General features: G+C 59.0%; 1 protein-coding gene across 1 annotated transcript in view; it reads left to right on the top strand.

Moving 5' to 3' along the window:
* Nucleotides 1-17,228, top strand: part of RAMP1 (receptor activity modifying protein 1) — a 44,180-nt gene that overhangs the window by 6,457 nt on the left and 20,495 nt on the right. Inside the window, exon 2 of the mRNA XM_066279565.1 lies at nucleotides 8,597-8,735. Coding sequence (XP_066135662.1) covers nucleotides 8,597-8,735 — 139 coding nt within the window. The remainder of the gene's footprint in view (nucleotides 1-8,596; nucleotides 8,736-17,228) is intronic.

Genomic DNA, 17,228 nt, shown 5'->3' with positions numbered 1-17,228 from the left:
CTGCGAGTGGGATATTTTCCCCTGGTCTGTGTTCTAACTGCATAGTTGTTGCTGGAAGAGGAGGAGGCTCCTTTCTGTACCTCTCTTCTGTGGTTGGCTGTCTCCCTGGACCTCTCTTCTGTGGTTGGCTGTCTCCCTGGACCTCTCTTCTGTGGTTGGCTGTCTCCCTGGACCTCTCTTCTGTGGTTGGCTGTCTCCCTGGACCTCTCTTCTGTGGTTGGCCGTCTCCCTGGACCTCTCTTCTGTGGTTGGCTGTCTCCCTGGACCTCTCTTCTGTGGTTGGCTGTCTCCCTGGACTGAGCTTCTGTGGTTGGCCGTCTCCCTGGACCTCTCTTCTGTGGTTGGCTGTCTCCCTGGACCTCTCTTCTGTGGTTGGCTGTCTCCCTGGACTGAGCTTCTGTGGTTGGCTGTCTCCCTGGACCGAGCTTCTGTGGTTGGCTGTCTCCCTGGACCTCTCTTCTGTGGTTGGCTGTCTCCCTGGACCTCTCTTCTGTGGTTGGCTGTCTCCCTGGACCGAGCTTCTGTGGTTGGCTGTCTCCCTGGACCGAGCTTCTGTGGTTGGCTGTCTCCCTGGACCGAGCTTCCCACGGAGCTTGCTTCTTGCTCCGTCCCCCCCCCCTTGGCTTTGCCGATGGGTCACCTGCAAGGAAGGCAGGCCTACCGCCCAGCGCCTCCGGGTCCTGACTCTTCATGGGGGTCCCCTGCGCGGGCTGCGGTGGAGGAGCCTGCTGGAGAGGGATGGCCCAGTGGCCTTTCTCCTGGTGGGGGGCCACAAACCTGAAGCCTTCCGGCTTTTTTGGATAAGATGCTTTGTTTATGTCTTTGTTTACTGACTTTTAATTTTGCACTTACTGATTTCTAGCGCTAGAGAGGAAGGGAGAGAGAGGAACACTGACTTGTTGCTCCACCTGTTGATGCACTCATCAGCTGATTCTTGTGTGTGCCCTGACTGGGGAATCGCACCCGCAACCCTGGCATCTCAGGACAAAGCTTTAACCGACTGAGCCACCCGGCCTGAGCTCGAGGCTTTTTAATTCTGTTTCTGAGGGACAGTGGGCGAGGGACACAGAAGGCGCCTCCTTTCTGTGTGTGAAGTGTGTTTGCAAGATGCGAAGGAAGCGCCGCTTAGGGTCTCACGTGGCCGTTGGCCGAGCTGTGCACCCCCTCCGTGGCTGGCGGGCTGCTGGCCGTGGTGAGACGGGGACCTGGTGACCCGGGTGGAGACCAGGGTCTGCTGGTGTGACCCCCTGCGGTGCTGGGAGGAGTGCGGTCTGCTGACGGCTGCGTGTTTCGGGTTCGCTCCCTTGCTCCTGAGTGAGGCTGTTCTGCGCTTTCTTCCGTGAGTCTCATCAGCGGCGTTGGGTCATCTTCCCAAAAGAAGGCATGGGACCTCTGGTCCTCTCTGTCTGCGCCAGGGCAGCGTGGACACAGGGTGGGCGATACGTTCCGCCAGGAGCTGAGGGAACTTCGTCTTCCCCTGCAGAACCACCTGGCCGGGCCCTTCTGTGTTGGCGGCGACGCAGACCACTGAGAACTCGTTCAGCATCTCCCTCCGCTATTGGTCCACTTGGGTTTTCTGTTTCCGACAGCAGCCACCCAGCCTCCCATTTTCCTATGGATTTGTCCATCTTATCCATCCTGTGATCTAGATCAGTGGTTCCCAACCTCCGGGCCGTAGATCTGTATCCGTCCGTGGGCCATTTGGTACCGGTCCGCAGAGAAAGAATAAATAACTTTCATTATTTCTGTTTTATTTATATTTAAGTCTGAATGATGTTTTATTTTTTTTAAATGAACAGATTCCCTCGGTTACATCCATCTAAGACTCATTCTTGACGCTTGTCTCGGTCATGTGATACATTTATCCGTCCCACCCTAAAGGCCGGTCCGTGAAAATGTTTTCTGACATTAAACCGGTCTGTGGCCCAAAAAAGGTTGGGGACCACTGCTCTAGATAATTATCTGACTTTTCTGATCCTCTCTGCGTCTGTGGCCATCGGCCCCTCCCTGGCCTGTTTCGTGACTTGATGTTTGACTGCTGTTTCGTGATCGGAAACGGACGGTGGTTTATCTCTGTGATTCGTCTTTTCTGCTACGAGATCCAGCTCCTTTTCCTTGGTGGCCGGGTCTGTTCGTTTCTGTTCTCACCGAGGAAGGAAGGAAACGTGCCAGCCGGTCCCGGGGCTCAGGGTTGTGGCCGCCCCCCGGATGGTCCCTCCACCCGGTGCCCGAGGTTGAAGTCATCTGGGTTTCCTGTGCTTGTGGTTTTCAGTTCCCCTTAAACACGTGGATGATTTGGAAGCCAGTGTTTTAAAATCCCAGTGGCTTGGTCTCCTTGGGCGCTCCCCCGACACGGCTGGCTCGTGTTACCGCCCCGTCAGGAGCGGATGGCAGGCGGCCAGGACGCAGGCGCGTTGGGGCTCCCTCGGGCCCTGCGGGACTCACCCGCTCTGCGCAGGGCCCCGCCCTTGGAAAGAGCTCGGAGTTCTGGTCATCCCACTGAACTCCGTTACTCAGATCCTCTGCATCCTCACTTACTTCTGTCTCCCAGCCCCATCGGCTGTGGAAGCTGGTTTTGTGATTCTGTCCATCCTCTGCGGCCACATTCTTGCCAGGCGCGTTCACACGACTAGTTGTCACAATGCAAACCTCTCTACCCCCTGCCCCACTCAGTGCTTGTTAAAACTGCCGTAAAAGGCACACAACATAAAATTTTGACCATCATAACCATTTTAAGTGCACTGTTCTGCGGCATTAAGTATGCTCACATTGTCACCCCACCGTCACCACCATCCTCTCCAGAGCTCTTCTATCTTCCCAAACTGAAGCTCTGTCCTCATTAAACACTCACTCTCGTCTGACTACAAGGTGGCGCAGTGGATAGAGCGTCGGACTGGGATGCAGAGGACCCAGGTTCAAAACCCAAGGTTGCTGGCTTGAGCGCGGGCTCATCTGGTTTGAGCAAGGCTCACCAGCTTGAGCCCAAGGTCGCTGGCTCGAGCAAGGGGTCACTCGCTCTGCTGTAGCCCCCCAGTCAAGGCACATATGAGAAAGCAATCAATGAACACCTAAGGTGCCACAACAAAGAACTGATGCTTCTCATCTCTCTCCCTTCCTGTCTGTCTGTCCCCATCTGTCCCTCTCTGTCTCTATCTCTATCTCTGTCTCTATCACACAGAGAAAAAACACAAAAAAAACCCCACTCCTTCCCCTCCCCTCCCCCAGCCGGCGGCCACCACCGTTCTGCTTGCCGTCTCTGACTTGGGGCTACTCCGGGGACCTCACAGAAGTGGGAGCACACAGTTCGCGTCCTCCTGTGCAGGCTTCTCTCACTCCGCATCATGTCCTCAAGGATTGTCCTTGCACTGGGGTTTCCTCCTTGTTTCAAGCTGAGTGATGTTCCATTGTCTAGCTGGACCGTCCTTGGTGTGTTCACCTGTTGATGGATGCCTTCTGGGTTGCTTCCATCTTTTGACTGTGGTGAATGGTTCTGCTCTACACGTGGGTGTGTCCATGTCTATCTTGGACACTCTTTCAAATATTTGGGGCATGGATCTAGAAGTGGACTTGCTGGGTCATGTGGTCATGCTATGTTTAACTTTTAGAGGAAGTGCCCCACTGTTCCCCACAGCAGCTGCACTGTTTACCTGCCCACCCACGGAGAGCAGGGCCCTTTCTCCACAGCCTCGCTGGCCAGCACTTACTCTGTCTTCGTTTTTTATTATTGTTAAGTGAGAGGAGAGGAGGCAGAGACAGATTCCCGCATGTGCCCTGACTGGGATCCACCAGGCAAGCCCACTAGGGGGTGATGCTCTGCCCATCTGGGGCTGTTGCTCCATTGCTCATCAACTGAGGCCTCAGCACCCAGGGCCAACTTGCCCAAACCATTAGAGCCATGGCTGTGGGAGATGAAGAGAGAGAGAGAGAGAAAGGGGAGGGGTGGAGAAGCAGATGGTCGCTTCTCCTGTGTGCCCGGAACAGAAATTGAACCCAGGACATCCATATGCTGGGCCAACACTCGACTGCTAAACCAACCAGCCAGGGCCTCTCTCTTGTTTTTTTTTGGTGGTAGCATCCGGATGGGTATGAGGTGCCACCCGTGGCTTCTCAGATGAAGTTTAGCTTTGTCAAGGATGCTACTGCAGGTTGTCATTTCTAGTCTTATGTTGTCTGACTCCGCTGCCCTCCTTTTGGACATCACTTGATTTTTTACCTTAGTTAGCCTCCCATTTTCTTGTGGCCTCAGGGCAGCCCATTAACAGGTCGGCCACACCCAGCACAGAGCAGACAGATACTTCAAGGTAGGGAGGGGAGAAGGGGTGTAACATCTCTGGGCCAGAGCCAGGGGACAGTGGCTGAAACTGACCAGAAGGACCACAATAAGGTGATGGTCAGCAGGCTCTGTTGGCAAAGGCTTCATGGGAGCAAGCTGCCGTGTGGGGGCATGTGAAGGTGCCCCTGGGTCCAGGAGGCCTTTCTCCTCTTTCTATCTCAACCCTTGACTGGGAGCTCAGAGCAGGACGGTGGTGCTCTTGCTGGGGACAGTGAGCTTTGTGGGGGGCAGACGGGCTTCCTGAAGAGAGAGGGTGTGACATGGAACAGAGACACCAAGATGGGGAAGGGAAAGGGAAGCGCTCAGAGGATGTCAGGGACTTTGTTCTAGAAGATGGTCTGTGTGACACCCAGGGACCACGTGGGGATGCTGACCACGTTGGTCCTTGCTGAGACTGGCCATGCAGGGTGGAGGAGGTGATGGTTCACGGGGCTTTGACGGGTGCACAGGAGTTCTTACTAGACAGAATTTTCTGTTTTCACTTAGTTGTCTTGGTTCTGGTTTTCCTTTCTCAGGACAGGCTGAGGAAGGCAGAGGGCAGCATGTTCAAACCAGGTTCTGTTTACGTCATTCTCTGGGTGCTCGGTATCAGGCAGCGTGTGGCTCCCCGTGATGCAGGAACCAGGGGGGTCTTTGAAGCCAGCGGTTCTCAGCCTGCTGGCCCTGGCAGGCTGGGCAGAAAACGATTCACGGCTGCAGCGAGAACCTGCCCAGCAGGCTCTTTCCGGTGACGATTAGGGGACGTAGGCGGGGAGCACGGAGATAACATTTTATAAACTGCATGGTCTTTAACCTGCGGACAACACAGGGACAGAAGACAGAAGGTAAAGACCACCCACCAAGACACCACACAGAGATAACCTGCCGCTGACGCTTCCTTCACACTCACTGGGGTCAAACAGCTTTCTAGAGGGGGAACTGACACAGAATAACTGGGGTGTCAGCGTGTACAGTCTGTGGGGTTCTGACACGCGTGTACGCCCGTGTGAACTCGAGACGGTGCGAACCAATGGCCACCACCTCCGAAAGTGTCCATGCCTTCTGTCATCTCCCTGTCACCCTCCCCTTTGTCCCTGCTGGGCCCCAGGGGTCTGAGTGTCCTGTGAGTTGGGGAGGGCGGCCCACACCAAAACCTCGCAGGGGTAGCCGCTCGTTTCGAGGCAGGGTCCCTTCCCTAAACGCGGCCTCAGGAGAGCAGCCCTGTGAGCCCACCCAGCGGGGCGGGTTCCCGCTTCTCAGATAAACGGTGGCCAAGAGGGGAACAGGCCTCTTCTTTGTCCTGCCTGGAAGGTCAAGGATGTGGTGGGTCCCCGGAGACACCTGAGCTGCCTCCCACCTCAGGTCAGGGCACCAAAGGAGGCTCTGTTTTTAGTCCCCAGCCTGGTCACGCTGACCAGCAAGCCTCCCAGCAGGGGGCCCTTCCCCCAGTTTACTGACCCCCGACCCCCCCCCCCCCAGGCCAGCTCTGGGAGGAGAACGATGAGTGTCTGTGGTTCCCTCTCCATGAACATGGAATCAGCGCCAGCCAGTGCCCGCCACCCCCACCCCGCCCCCTCCCCGCCCCCACCCCCACGCCCCGCCCCTCCACGTGTGCAGACACGGACCAGGGCAGCGCAACAGGAGGCCCGTGGGCTGGGCCTCTCTCCTTGGAAACCCAGATGCTGAAGGTCTCAGCGCAGCTCCTGCGGCCTGGAGCCCAGGGGCCCCGTGGGGGGCCGGCGCTCTGTCACTACGCCTTAGGGGACTCCCCCACAACCTTCCTCTACCTCCTGTCCTCATCCCAGCCACGTTCTCCTGCTGTGGAGGGACGGGCTGTTTCTCTGGATTCCTAGTGACGCACGCGGCGGGGAAGGCTCCTGTCCTGACTCGCAGGAAGGAGGAGCGCCTCTGCTCGTGGCCTTTCAAAGACGTGGGCGTGGGCGACGAAGGAATCCATCCGCGCTCTCCCAGGAAGGGGACCCAAACAGCTGGTTTTAAAACTTCGGGCAGTTTTATTCCGTTTTAAAACTGTAACGTTATCTCTCTTTCCAACGGCAGAAGCCACATGGGGCTTGTTTAGGAAAGGGTGCTGTTCTCTGTCCCTGAACCATGGGTGGTCCCCTGGCTCCCTGGCAGCTTGCCCGACCTCATCCAAAGAGAATGATGTGGCTCTGACTCCCCCAGGACAGGGGGAAAGTGGGGTCGCCACCCCACAGCACAGGAGTCCCTCCGCGGGAGGCAGAGGTATAGCTGCAGCATCCAGGTGGACCAGCTCAGAACGGGCCTGTGACCAAGGCCAGGAGGGCAGGCCCTGCAGACAGGGGGTGAGGAAAGACTGGTCCTGCCCCAGGGTGAGCCCCGAGGCTGCAGGACAGGGCCGGCCTGCAGCGTGGGCTGATTGGTGGCTGTTCTCCGTGGCCCAGAGAATGCAGGAGAAATTGACATGAACACACGGGCGGGGGTGGGGGGATTGTGGACTGGGGGACTCCCCCACTCTCCCAGAGCTCCGTCCTACCAGGGCGAGGGGACAGTGGCACTCCCCTGCTGGGGACCAGAGGAGGCACCCTGCCTTGCCCCGGGGACTGGCCCGGCTGGACCATCTGACCCTCTGGGGCCTTGGGAACCACCAGCTTGTAACGTGTCTGACCGGTGTCGTGTCAGCCCGAGCAGTTTCTGCTGCGAGCAGCGGAAAGTCTGGACCGAGACACACGTTCATGGTCCTGGTCCCTGAAGCCAGCCTTCCAGAACGGGAGGGGAGCCCGCTGGGCTCCTGCCCCTCCGCGCGCCCGGCACACCCATGCAGAATGAGGCCGGGGGGCCGCTGTCGGTTCATTCGAAGGACATTGACGTGCAGAGCTCCCGAGGAGACGTGTGTGTGTGTGTGGGAAAAGAGTGGGAGGTGACGGAGAGGCACAGACAGTCCTCAGAGAAGCAGGAAATGTTCTACCCTCCGAGAGGAGGCACTGAGGAAGTGGGCTGGGGGCGGCGGGACCCCAGAGGGGTGTGAGAGGAGATGGAGGTGGAGGAGGAAGAGGAGAAGGGGAAGGGAGGGGGCCAGACACAGACAACACCTGGGTTTGGGGTTTGCGGGGAAAGGCGTCCTGGTGGGGAGACAGCCGATTCCTGGAATAGTGAGAGTGTGGGGACCACTGGAGAGGACACCCTCTGATGAGGCCAGCCAGGTGGCTTCCAGTCCCTTCTTCAGTCAGGGCCTGAGCCGCCTGAGCTACCAGGGAGCCCTGGCACGTCACCTGTCCCACAGGTGGCCTTCATTAGGGGCATCTCAGTGAGGCAGGCAGAGCCGCGGGGCAGAGGACCCAGCATGGCCTGGGGGCAGTCGGCGAGCCAGCAGCCTGACGCTAAACAGCGTTTGGGAGGGACACCAGGCCCACTCGCTCCACGAGAGGGGGACAGAGCAGCCAGGTCTGAGGAGGAAGGGAACACCTGGGGACCTGGGGGTGGGGCCTCAGGGAACTGCTTGCCACCCGCCCAGCCCCCACCGGAGCAGCTTGGGGCTTCGGGGAAATGAGTGAGCTCTGATTTGCCAGTGCACTGCTTGACCATCAGGTTTTATTTTCTGATCGAGCATTTACCAAGGCAGGAGGATAGGACACATCATGTCACCATTTGTCAGCTCATTTATAACTAGTAAATATCAGGACCCTGTCCCGCTGCGTCCCCACCCCAGGATGGGCAACTCCTCCTCCTCCTCCCTCCCTTCTCCCTTTCTCCTCCCCTCCTTCCTCCTCCCCCTCCCCCTCCCCTCTCCTCCTCCCCCCTCCTCCTCCCATCCTCCTCCTCCCCCTCCCCCCACATCCTCCTCCCCCCTCCTCCTCCCCCTCCTCCCATCCTTCTCCTCCCCCCTCCTCCCATCCTCCCCCTCCCCCTCCCCCCACATCCTCCTCCCCCCTCCTCCTCCCCTCCTCCTCCTCCTCCTCTTCCTCCTCTTCCTTCTCACTCACTGGCAAGGCCTTATGGTATCACGGGTGAGGAGCCTGGGTCCATCCAGCCCCAGTGAGTCATGCTCGCTGCCTCAGTTTCCACATCTGTGAAGCGGAGGTGTCAGGAACACTTCAGGGATTGGATGAGTGATGGTCACCACCAGCAAAGGAAGGGCAGCCCTGCCCTGGACTCATCGGAGACCCCATCACAACCCCCGAGGTGTCCCTGGGACTGGAGCCCTTGACCTGTGTGTCAGACAGAAGAGCCTGGCTTGCTGGGAAGGCAGGGAGAGTGGGCAGGGCTGGGGCCGGAGGTGATGGTCCCCACACACTGTCGTTGCAGTACCTCACCTCTTCATGGCCACCGCCTGCCAGGACGCTGACTACGGCACCCTCCTCCGGGAGCTCTGTCTCGCCCCGTTCACGATGGACATGGAGGCCATCGGGAAGACCCTGTGGTGTGACTGGGGCAAGACCATCAAGTGAGTTGGTGTGTCCCCTGTGGGAGGGACGTGGTTGGGGGCACTTTGGGACACAGGACCTGGAGAGCGGATTCCACTGGAGACCATGTGAGAGGTTCTTCACCACAGTCCAGGGTGACAGAATGTGCTCATGGGTGGGGGACAGATCACGGGGGAAGGAGGGGCCAGTGACAGGTGAATGTGGCCAGAGAGGGGCCGGGGGCATCCATGTTCACAATGACCTTGGGTCTCATACAGGGAGTCCTCAAGGTGGCAAAGATGGAAGGTCCCATTAGGGCCATGTCCAGCCTGAGATGCATGTGGCTCATCCCAGTGCAGACGTCTGGGGGGCCGTGGAGAGTCTCTGACAGATGCCCCAGTTTGCAGGGACTTCTGTGCTGGTTCACTGGGTCCCCAGGGTCAGGCCAAGGCTGTCCTTCCCACCCCTGTTCAGGGCTAACACCTCCCTGGAGTCGTGGGGAAGCCGTCACCGGACGGGGAGCCCACGGTGCACCATGGAGGACCGCTAGCACCGAGCCCTCCCTCTCTGTGACTCAGTCCTTCTGCCAGAACAGCCCTCTTCCAACCCCCTGGCATTCGTCCACTGCCGCCCTCACCCTCAGAGGGGTCGGGGCCCCTCCACTCACGCCTGAGCCAGGCACCTCCACGCCCTGGGGCCTGAACAGACCTCAGTGGGGAGAGGCTAGCGGAAGCCCTGGGGATGGTGGGGTCCTCGTTCTTGTCCACCAGGGGAGAGGCTAGCGGAAGCCCCGGGGACGGTGGGGCCCTCGTTCTTGTCCACCTGGGGAGAGGCTAGCGGAAGCCCCGGGGATGGTGGGCCCCTCGTTCTTGTCCACCAGGGGAGAGGCTAGCGGAAGCCCCGGGGACGGTGGGGCCCTCGTTCTCGTCCACCAGGGGAGAGGCTAGCGGAAGCCCCGGGGACGGTGGGCCCTCGTTCTCGTCCACCAGGGGAGAGGCTAGCGGAAGCCCCGGGGACGGTGGGGCCCTCGTTCTCGTCCACCAGGGGAGAGGCTAGCGGAAGCCCAGGGGACGGTGGGCCCTCGTTCTTGTCCACCAGGGGAGAGGCTAGCGGAAGCCCCGGGGACGGTGGGGCCTTCGTTCTCGTCCACCAAGGGAGAGGCTAGCGGAAGCCCCGGGGACGGTGGGGTCCTCGTTCTCGTCCACCAAGGGAGAGGCTAGCGGAAGCCCCGGGGACGGTGGGGCCCTCGTTCTCGTCCACCAAGGGAGAGGCTAGCGGAATCCCCGGGGACGGTGGGCCCCTCGTTCTTGTTCACCAGGGGCTCATTTTCTACACTGAAAAGTTAATCACAGGGAAGAAATCCAGGGCAAAGGGCAGGTTAAAAATCGGAACAGCCTGTTCTTTAGGCAAATTGGCCTTGAGACTCAGCGGAGTGATTTGTGTCTGAGTTAAAGATCGTGGGCCTCTGTCAACCAGGAAGGGTGCCACGGGGTCCCCGGGCGGGGGGGGGGGGCGGGCACTCTGCGTCCTCCTCCGTGTGAACGGTCGCGGATTTGTGCAGCCGGATTGCAAACGGGTTGCCTAGCAGAAGACGGGGTACAGTCGTGAAGTTCCCAACGGAGCAGGGGTGAGGTGGCTGGAAACGCAAGCCACCGCGCCCGTTTCCGACAGTGCTTAGTGTGCAAACAGGAATAATTATCGCTTAGGCCCGGGAGAGTTGTCGGTCATCGGAGCCACGTGCTGGGACAGCTGGAAATAGAAGCGTGGGGTTGGGCTGAGGGTACCGGGAAATTCCTTTCACTGGAAAGGAACATCAAGATAATCGAGGGAGCAAGGAGCAAAAGCCCTCATTCTAGCAGCATCTTTAGACATTGCAGGGCACATGTTCCACTCTATGACACGTTACATTCTGTGACCTGCGTTACATTGCATGACCGATGTTGCATTGCACGTTACATTGCATGACATGTTACCTTACATGACATGTGTTGCATTGCACGACGTGTTACATTGTAGGACGCAGGTTCCATTCCCTGACAGATGTTCCCTTACGCGGCAAAGGGGAAGCAAATCGCAAACAGAAAGAACTAAGGTTGTCAACCAGCTTGACCTTGAGGTGAGAAAATGACCCTGAATTCTCTGGATGGGTCCGCTGTCATCACAAGGTCCTTAACTTGTCCCAGCTTTGGCTTTTAAAACGCCTTCACACTGCCTCTGTGCCCCTTTGACACGCCCCCACCTTGGGAGGCGTGGCCCTTCCAGGAGATGTTCCAGGCTTGGAGTCAGCCATTTCTCCAGGAAGCCTTGGATCCTCTTAATAAAGAAGGTATTTAAAAGCCAAGATAGGCCCTGGCCGGATGGCTCAGTGGTAGAGCATCGGCCTGGTGTGCAGGAGTCCCAGGTTCGATTCCTGGCCAGGGCACACAGGAGAAGCACCCATCTGCTTCTCCACCCCCGCCTCTCCTTCCTCTCTGTCTCTCTCTTCCCCTCCTGCAGCCAAAGCTCCATTGGAGCAAAGTTGGCCCGGGCGCTGAGGATGGCTCCATGGCCTCCGCCTCAGGCTCTAGAATGGCTTTGGTTGCAACAGAGCAACGCCCCAGATGGGCAGAGCATCACCCCCTGGTGGGCATGCCGGGTGGATCCCCATCGGGCGCATGCGGGAGTCTGTCTGACTGCCTCCCTGTTTCCAACTTCAGAAAAATACACACACAAAAAAGCCAAGATAGATAGATAGATACTAGACGTGGCAACAGAACGATATGGATACAGATATAGGTACAGACATACAGATAATTGAGATACAAGAGGAGCCAAAGGAAGCTTTACAGCTGTTTGTATGGAAAGAAATACAATAATTAATAGATACTAATACAAAAATAAACTCTGTGTTTCATGTACTCGTCGCAGTAAGCCTACTTTTGCCCCACCCTGTAGACCTCGGCACAGATGGGGATATACCTACACACACACACACACACACACACACACACACTTTTCTACCAGGGATTGAGCTGTAGCCAAGGAAACCACACAGGATGAGCGCGTGGGCGAGCTCCCTTTACACTGGGCGTAGAAAACGCCCTCCTCAGTGAGGGAGATCAGCAGCCTTGAGGCAGAACTTCCTTTTCTTTTTTATTTTTCTTTTTATTTTTTTGTATTTTTCTGAAGTGAGAAGCGGGGAGGCAGAGAGACAGACTCCCGCATGCACCTGACCAGGATCCACCCGGCATGCCCACCAGGGGGCAATGCTCTGCCCATCTGGGGCGCTGCTCTGTTGTAACCGGAGCCATTCTAGCACCTGAGGCAGAGGCCATGGAGCCATCCTCAGCGCCCAGGCCAACTTTGCTCCAATGGAGCCTTGGCTGCAGGAGGGGAAGAGAGAGAGGAAGGGTGGAGAAGCAGATGGGCGCTTCTCCTGTGTGCCCTGGTCAGGAATCAAACCTGAGACTTCCAACACTCAGGCCGACGCTCCACCACTGAGCCAACTGGCCAGGGCCGAGGCACAACTTCCTAAGTGGGTCTCAGGGGCTTTCTTTCAACTGGCTGAATGAGGCCCCACCCACATGACCAAAGATCACCGTCTCTGCTTCAAGCCAGTTTATTATAGATGTGCGTGAAACCACATCTCCAGGACACCCGGCTCAGTGTTTGATTGAATAACCGAGGACCCACATCTGGGCTGGTTGACACACAAAACTGACCCTCCCCCTGGGGTTGAGGCAGGGTCAGAGGGGCCCTGTCTCCCCTCCTCCCCAACCCCCAGCTCCTGTCGCCCCTTCTTTTCACCCCGTTCCCACCTCCTCCCTGGGATAGACAATCACATCTGTTTCTGCCCTCCCCTTCTTGAATGTCTCCTGCGCACGGGAGCGGGCGGACCCATTTCCCTCTCTGATTGCTCGCTTGGCCTCATGAAGTCTCTTACACCCTGGGTGCCCTTTCCCCGCTTTTTCCCACTTCCCCGTACATCCTGTGAGTCGGACCCTCATCGGCATCGCTGCTTTGCTAACGAGGGGCCCTTGGGTTTTACCAAGACTTTCCAGTTGTGGATGGTGTTCAATGAATGAATGAATGTCCGTGTGTGTGTGTGTGTGTGTGTGTGCGCGCTCACACGTCCATGGGCTTGGAGCTGTGCCTTCAGGATCGAGACCCGGAGACGGGGTTGCGGGGTCGACAGCGAGGGCACGTGTCACTTCAACCCTGGCAGGTTGTCCCCGGAAGGGCCACACCAGCTTCCCCAGCAGCAGGGGGATCCCAGGTCCCCACAACCTCGCCAAGGCTGTGTTTCCCAACCTCTGAGTTTCCACCGTCTGAGGAAGAAGGGCACCTCGGTGGGGCGCTGACCTGCATCTCTGATGATGATGAGTGGACCTGAGCCTGTTTCCTGGGTGGACGGGCCGTTCTTGTCTGCTTGTTGAGAACTGCGTGTGCCTGTCTTTTCCTGTTTCTACTAGTTTTCCGGCCCCTTTTAAAAAGAGTTCTTTGTGTGTCAGGAAAGACATTAGGCCTCGGTGGCACATGTTAGCCTCTTTTCACCCAGTGGGTCAGCTGTTTATCAACTTCGTTTTTGCTGCCACGTAACTGTTTTGTTTTTTTTTCCCACTGGTCACATTCGATCTCTATCACCTCTGGATGTGAGTCATCTAGTTGGAAAGGCCTTTCTCTACCCCTGCGGTTCAAGAGGAACCCACCCACGTTTTCTTCTCGAGCTCGTGTGGTTTCGGCATCAGAGCCGAATCCGAGTCCCGGCTCCGTCGGAGTTTCTTCCGGTGTGGGTGTGGATGGTAAAGCAGAGTTGATCTTCCCCCAGAGCCGCGGCCCACTCGTCCTGTTTGTTAAGAAGCCCGTCTGGCCCGCAGGGATTTCGGATGCCGTCTTTGTCCTGGGCTGAACTTCCCCGAGCGCCTTGGCACACAGCCCCTTTCCGACCTTCCTCACGGGACCTGCCTCTGCAGTATTCCTTTCCCCTCCAGAACCATCAGTGGGCCCGTGCCACCTGCTCGGAGTTTGGTTATCTCTTACCTCATTCCAAGACCGTTGACTCGTACAGCTGGCGTTTATTGAGCACGTGCTGTGTGCTGAGCGCGTGCCCTTGACTTGTGACCTCCTTTAAGGACGCGGCTGTCTCAGGAGGAGGCAGAACTGTGGTCGTCCTTGCTTCACTGGCTCAGGGTCACCAGTGGTTAGGTCCCTTTGAGTCCAAAGGCTCAGATCTTGACACCACATGGCTCCCCCTGACTCTCAGGAAGTGTGGGGATGCCTGTCTTTATATAGGTGTGTTTTCCGGCAGGCGGATGCTGGCCTCCAGGGACCAGCTCAGCCTTGCCAAGGTCCAGCAGGGCTGATGAGGTCCACTTGTATTGGGACACCAAGCCTGCCTGGTGCTTGAGTCCTGGGCTGACTCTCCAGGGGCTGGGAGTCTAGGGGTGGACAGGCCGGGAGGAAGGAGAAGAGGAGAGAGACCCGGAGAGAAGGCCTAGTGAGGGGTGGAGGGGCCCGTGTACAGGCCAGGGGGTGTCGCCGTGATGGAGCGGTGCCCAGCAGGGAACAGGCCCTGAGGTGGGGACGGGCAGGCAGGGAGCCAGACAGCTGGAGCTGGGGGCCTGTGATCCAGGCAGGTGTCCGCCAGAGGGTGCAGGTGCCGGGAAAGACCCCTCCCCGAGCCAAGTGCAGTGAAGGCTGCCGAAGGCGAAAACAGGGACCCAGCAAGCAGGGCTGGATGGGTGTGGGGTCTGGAGTCCAGGCCGAGGATGAGGACAGGGAACCCCAAAGCCAGGGCCATGCAGTGCCTGCTGCCTGAGATCGTTGCTGTCCCGGGGCCTGGGCTGGGCCTGCAGGGAGCCCTGCATGTGCCAGAGAGAGGCTTCTGGATTCTCTTCGGAAACCAGAGAAGACCCTGGTGTAACGACAGCTGCACGTTGGAGGAGACTCACCTTCCCACTGAGTGACACGGACAAGTGTGAGCACGCAGCCTTCCGCAGGACGCACGGGGAGGGGAGAGGTTCCCCGTGGGACACGGGGGGCCGCGGGGGCAGTGGCCCTGGTTCCTGGCCTCACAGGTCTGCCTCCTACGTCAGACCGGACAGGGGGGGGCCCGGGCGGCCCTGCCTCACTGCAGACGTTGGACAGGAGCTCGGGCTATTTCCAAAGTTCTCCTAGAGGCACCGCTGCTCAGAGAGAGAAATTTCTCGAATGAACGCAGGGCGGGTGAGAGCATTCAGGCCGTGTTCCAACAAGAGGACGGTGGACACTCTCGAGTGACCGGCCGTGAGACTGTGGCCCTGCTTTGCTTTTTGCATTTCGAGGTTTGTTTTCCTTACTGCTGGGCCTGTGACCGCACCCCGGCCCGGTTCTGGGCTGCAAGTGGCTCTGGCCTGGCCCGCAGTCCTGGACCAAGGCCCCCCCCCCCCCCGTCTCCCCCCATCCCGTTGGGGTTCCGCTTTACTCCTGAGCCCTTTCTGTTGACGGACGCCTGGGGTATCTGGCCCGTCCCCACACCAGGTCCCTGCAGGGCAGATGGGGTCAGCAGGGCAGGACCTCTGTGTGCCAGGCCGAGCCCATCGCGGGCCAGCGGTTGGCTCCTTCCGCCGCAGCCCTGGTTTGCTAATGGGAACTTAACGTCGTTGAGTGTATTAACTGAGAACACGATCTAATTTGGGGAGCCGTGAAGGACCAGGGAAAACGTGTCCTCAGGAACTCCCATTTCCAGAGACCTTCCTGTGGGTGTCAGGCGGGGAGTCGGAGCAGAACAAGGGAAGAGAAGAATCTCAAAAACAGGGGGACCTCAGCTGGCAAACGACCGCACGTCGGACTGTCCCCCCGAGACGAGAAACGCTGGGCGAACTTAGGCCAGCGGAGGCCCCTCTGCTCCTCCCCTTCCTGCCTGGCTGCTGGCTCTGGGGTGTCACCTCGGGCAGGGACACAGGTCAGAGGTGGCCCAGCCATCACAGATCAGCGACGCCCCCCAGAATGCACCTTTCCCTTCGCACCCGCCCAGACAGCCCTTCCTCCTCTCTGCGTGGAGTGCTGGTTCTGGGGGGCCCGGTCTCCACAGCCTACTCCCTGGGGACCCCCTTCTGCCCCGCAGACCCCGAGCTGGGCCATGAAGTGCAGCCAGTTACAAGGAGGGAGGTCTCTGCACCAGATGTTCATGGAAGGTCCCAGAACATGTGTGTAACGTGCCGGCCACAGAGCCGTGACCTCGGTCACGAGCACCAAGCCTGAAGCTCCGTCCCAGATGACTGATGACCTAGGCGGGGCGTGCTGACCCGGAGCGGGGTCTCCCCCCACCCCGCCCCCTCTGCTGCCATTTCCCCCTCTGTTACCGGAACAAAGGGCCTTCTCTGTGTGTTCCTGTCAAGAGTGGAGTCTGGAAATTCTTTTTTTTTTTTTTTTTTTTTTTTTCATTTTTCTGAAGCTGGAAATGGGGAGAGACAGTCAGACAGACTCCCGCATGCGCCCGACCGGGATCCACCCGGCACGCCCACCAGGGGCGACGCTCTGCCCACCAGGGGGCGATGCTCTGCCCATCCTGGGCGTCGCCATGTTGCGACCAGAGCCACTCTAGCGCCTGAGGTAGAGGCCACAGAGCCATCCCCAGCGCCCGGGCCATCTTTGCTCCAATGGAGCCTTGGCTGCGGGAGGGGAAGAGAGAGACAGAGAGGAAAGCACGGCGGCGAAGGGGTGGAGAAGCAAATGGGCGCTTCTCCTGTGTGCCCTGGCCGGGAATCGAACCTGGGTCCTCCGCACGCTAGGCCGACGCTCTACCGCTGAGCCAACCGGCCAGGGCGCTTGGAAATTCTTCAGAACTCAGCAGCACCATCGGAATAGCTGTTTTTGTTTGAATTCAGGCAGGAACCAGGAGGGAGGCATCTTTCTTCAACTGCGGCGGTCTGTCTGGGGCCGTGGGCTGTCGCCCTCCCCCCGGGGGTCCTGCTGTGCTCGGCCCACCTTCCGGAGGACTCAGGGATGCTCGGCAGGTGACACCGGAGCCCCGCCCGAGGCGGACCCCGCCCCACAGGGACACCTGGCTACAGTCCCTCGTGGGTTGGCTCGTGCGGACATCTGCCCTGGAACCAGCCGTGAGGAGGCCGCGAGCGCTCGGGACGCGTTCTTGCTGGGAGGGTCTGGCACCGACGCCTGCTCCCCGCCCCTGTGCACACCTGGCTGGAGGGTCCTTCACTGTCTCCGGAGCCCCCGCTCACACCCTCAGGCCCAGGTGTGCAGAAATCGGGTCGCTGAGCTTGACCTCTTGGGCCTTCGGGGAGGGGTTAGGACAGCAGCCCACGGCCCTGTACAGCCCTGCTGGCCTGCTGAGAATGTCCCTCCCGACCCTGGGCAGTTCCAGGAAGGGGTACACAGCTCCCGGGAGCGGGGGACTGGCGGGGGCAGGTGGGGCAGGTATCCCGCCTGGTCTCCCCAGAGCTCGCCTCTCAACACTCCTTCTCACCTTCCACTCAAGTCTCCTGGGTGCGTGTGAGGGTGGAGCGGCTGGAGGTCCTTCTGTGCTGGTGGTCTGCCGCGGACAAGGAAACACC

The sequence above is a fragment of the Saccopteryx bilineata genome, chromosome 5 (genome assembly GCF_036850765.1).
Source record: "Saccopteryx bilineata isolate mSacBil1 chromosome 5, mSacBil1_pri_phased_curated, whole genome shotgun sequence".
In the NCBI taxonomy this organism is placed as follows: Eukaryota; Metazoa; Chordata; class Mammalia; order Chiroptera; family Emballonuridae; genus Saccopteryx; species Saccopteryx bilineata.
Note: the sequence above shows the minus strand (reverse complement) of the source record. Positions and strands in the feature narration are given on the sequence as shown.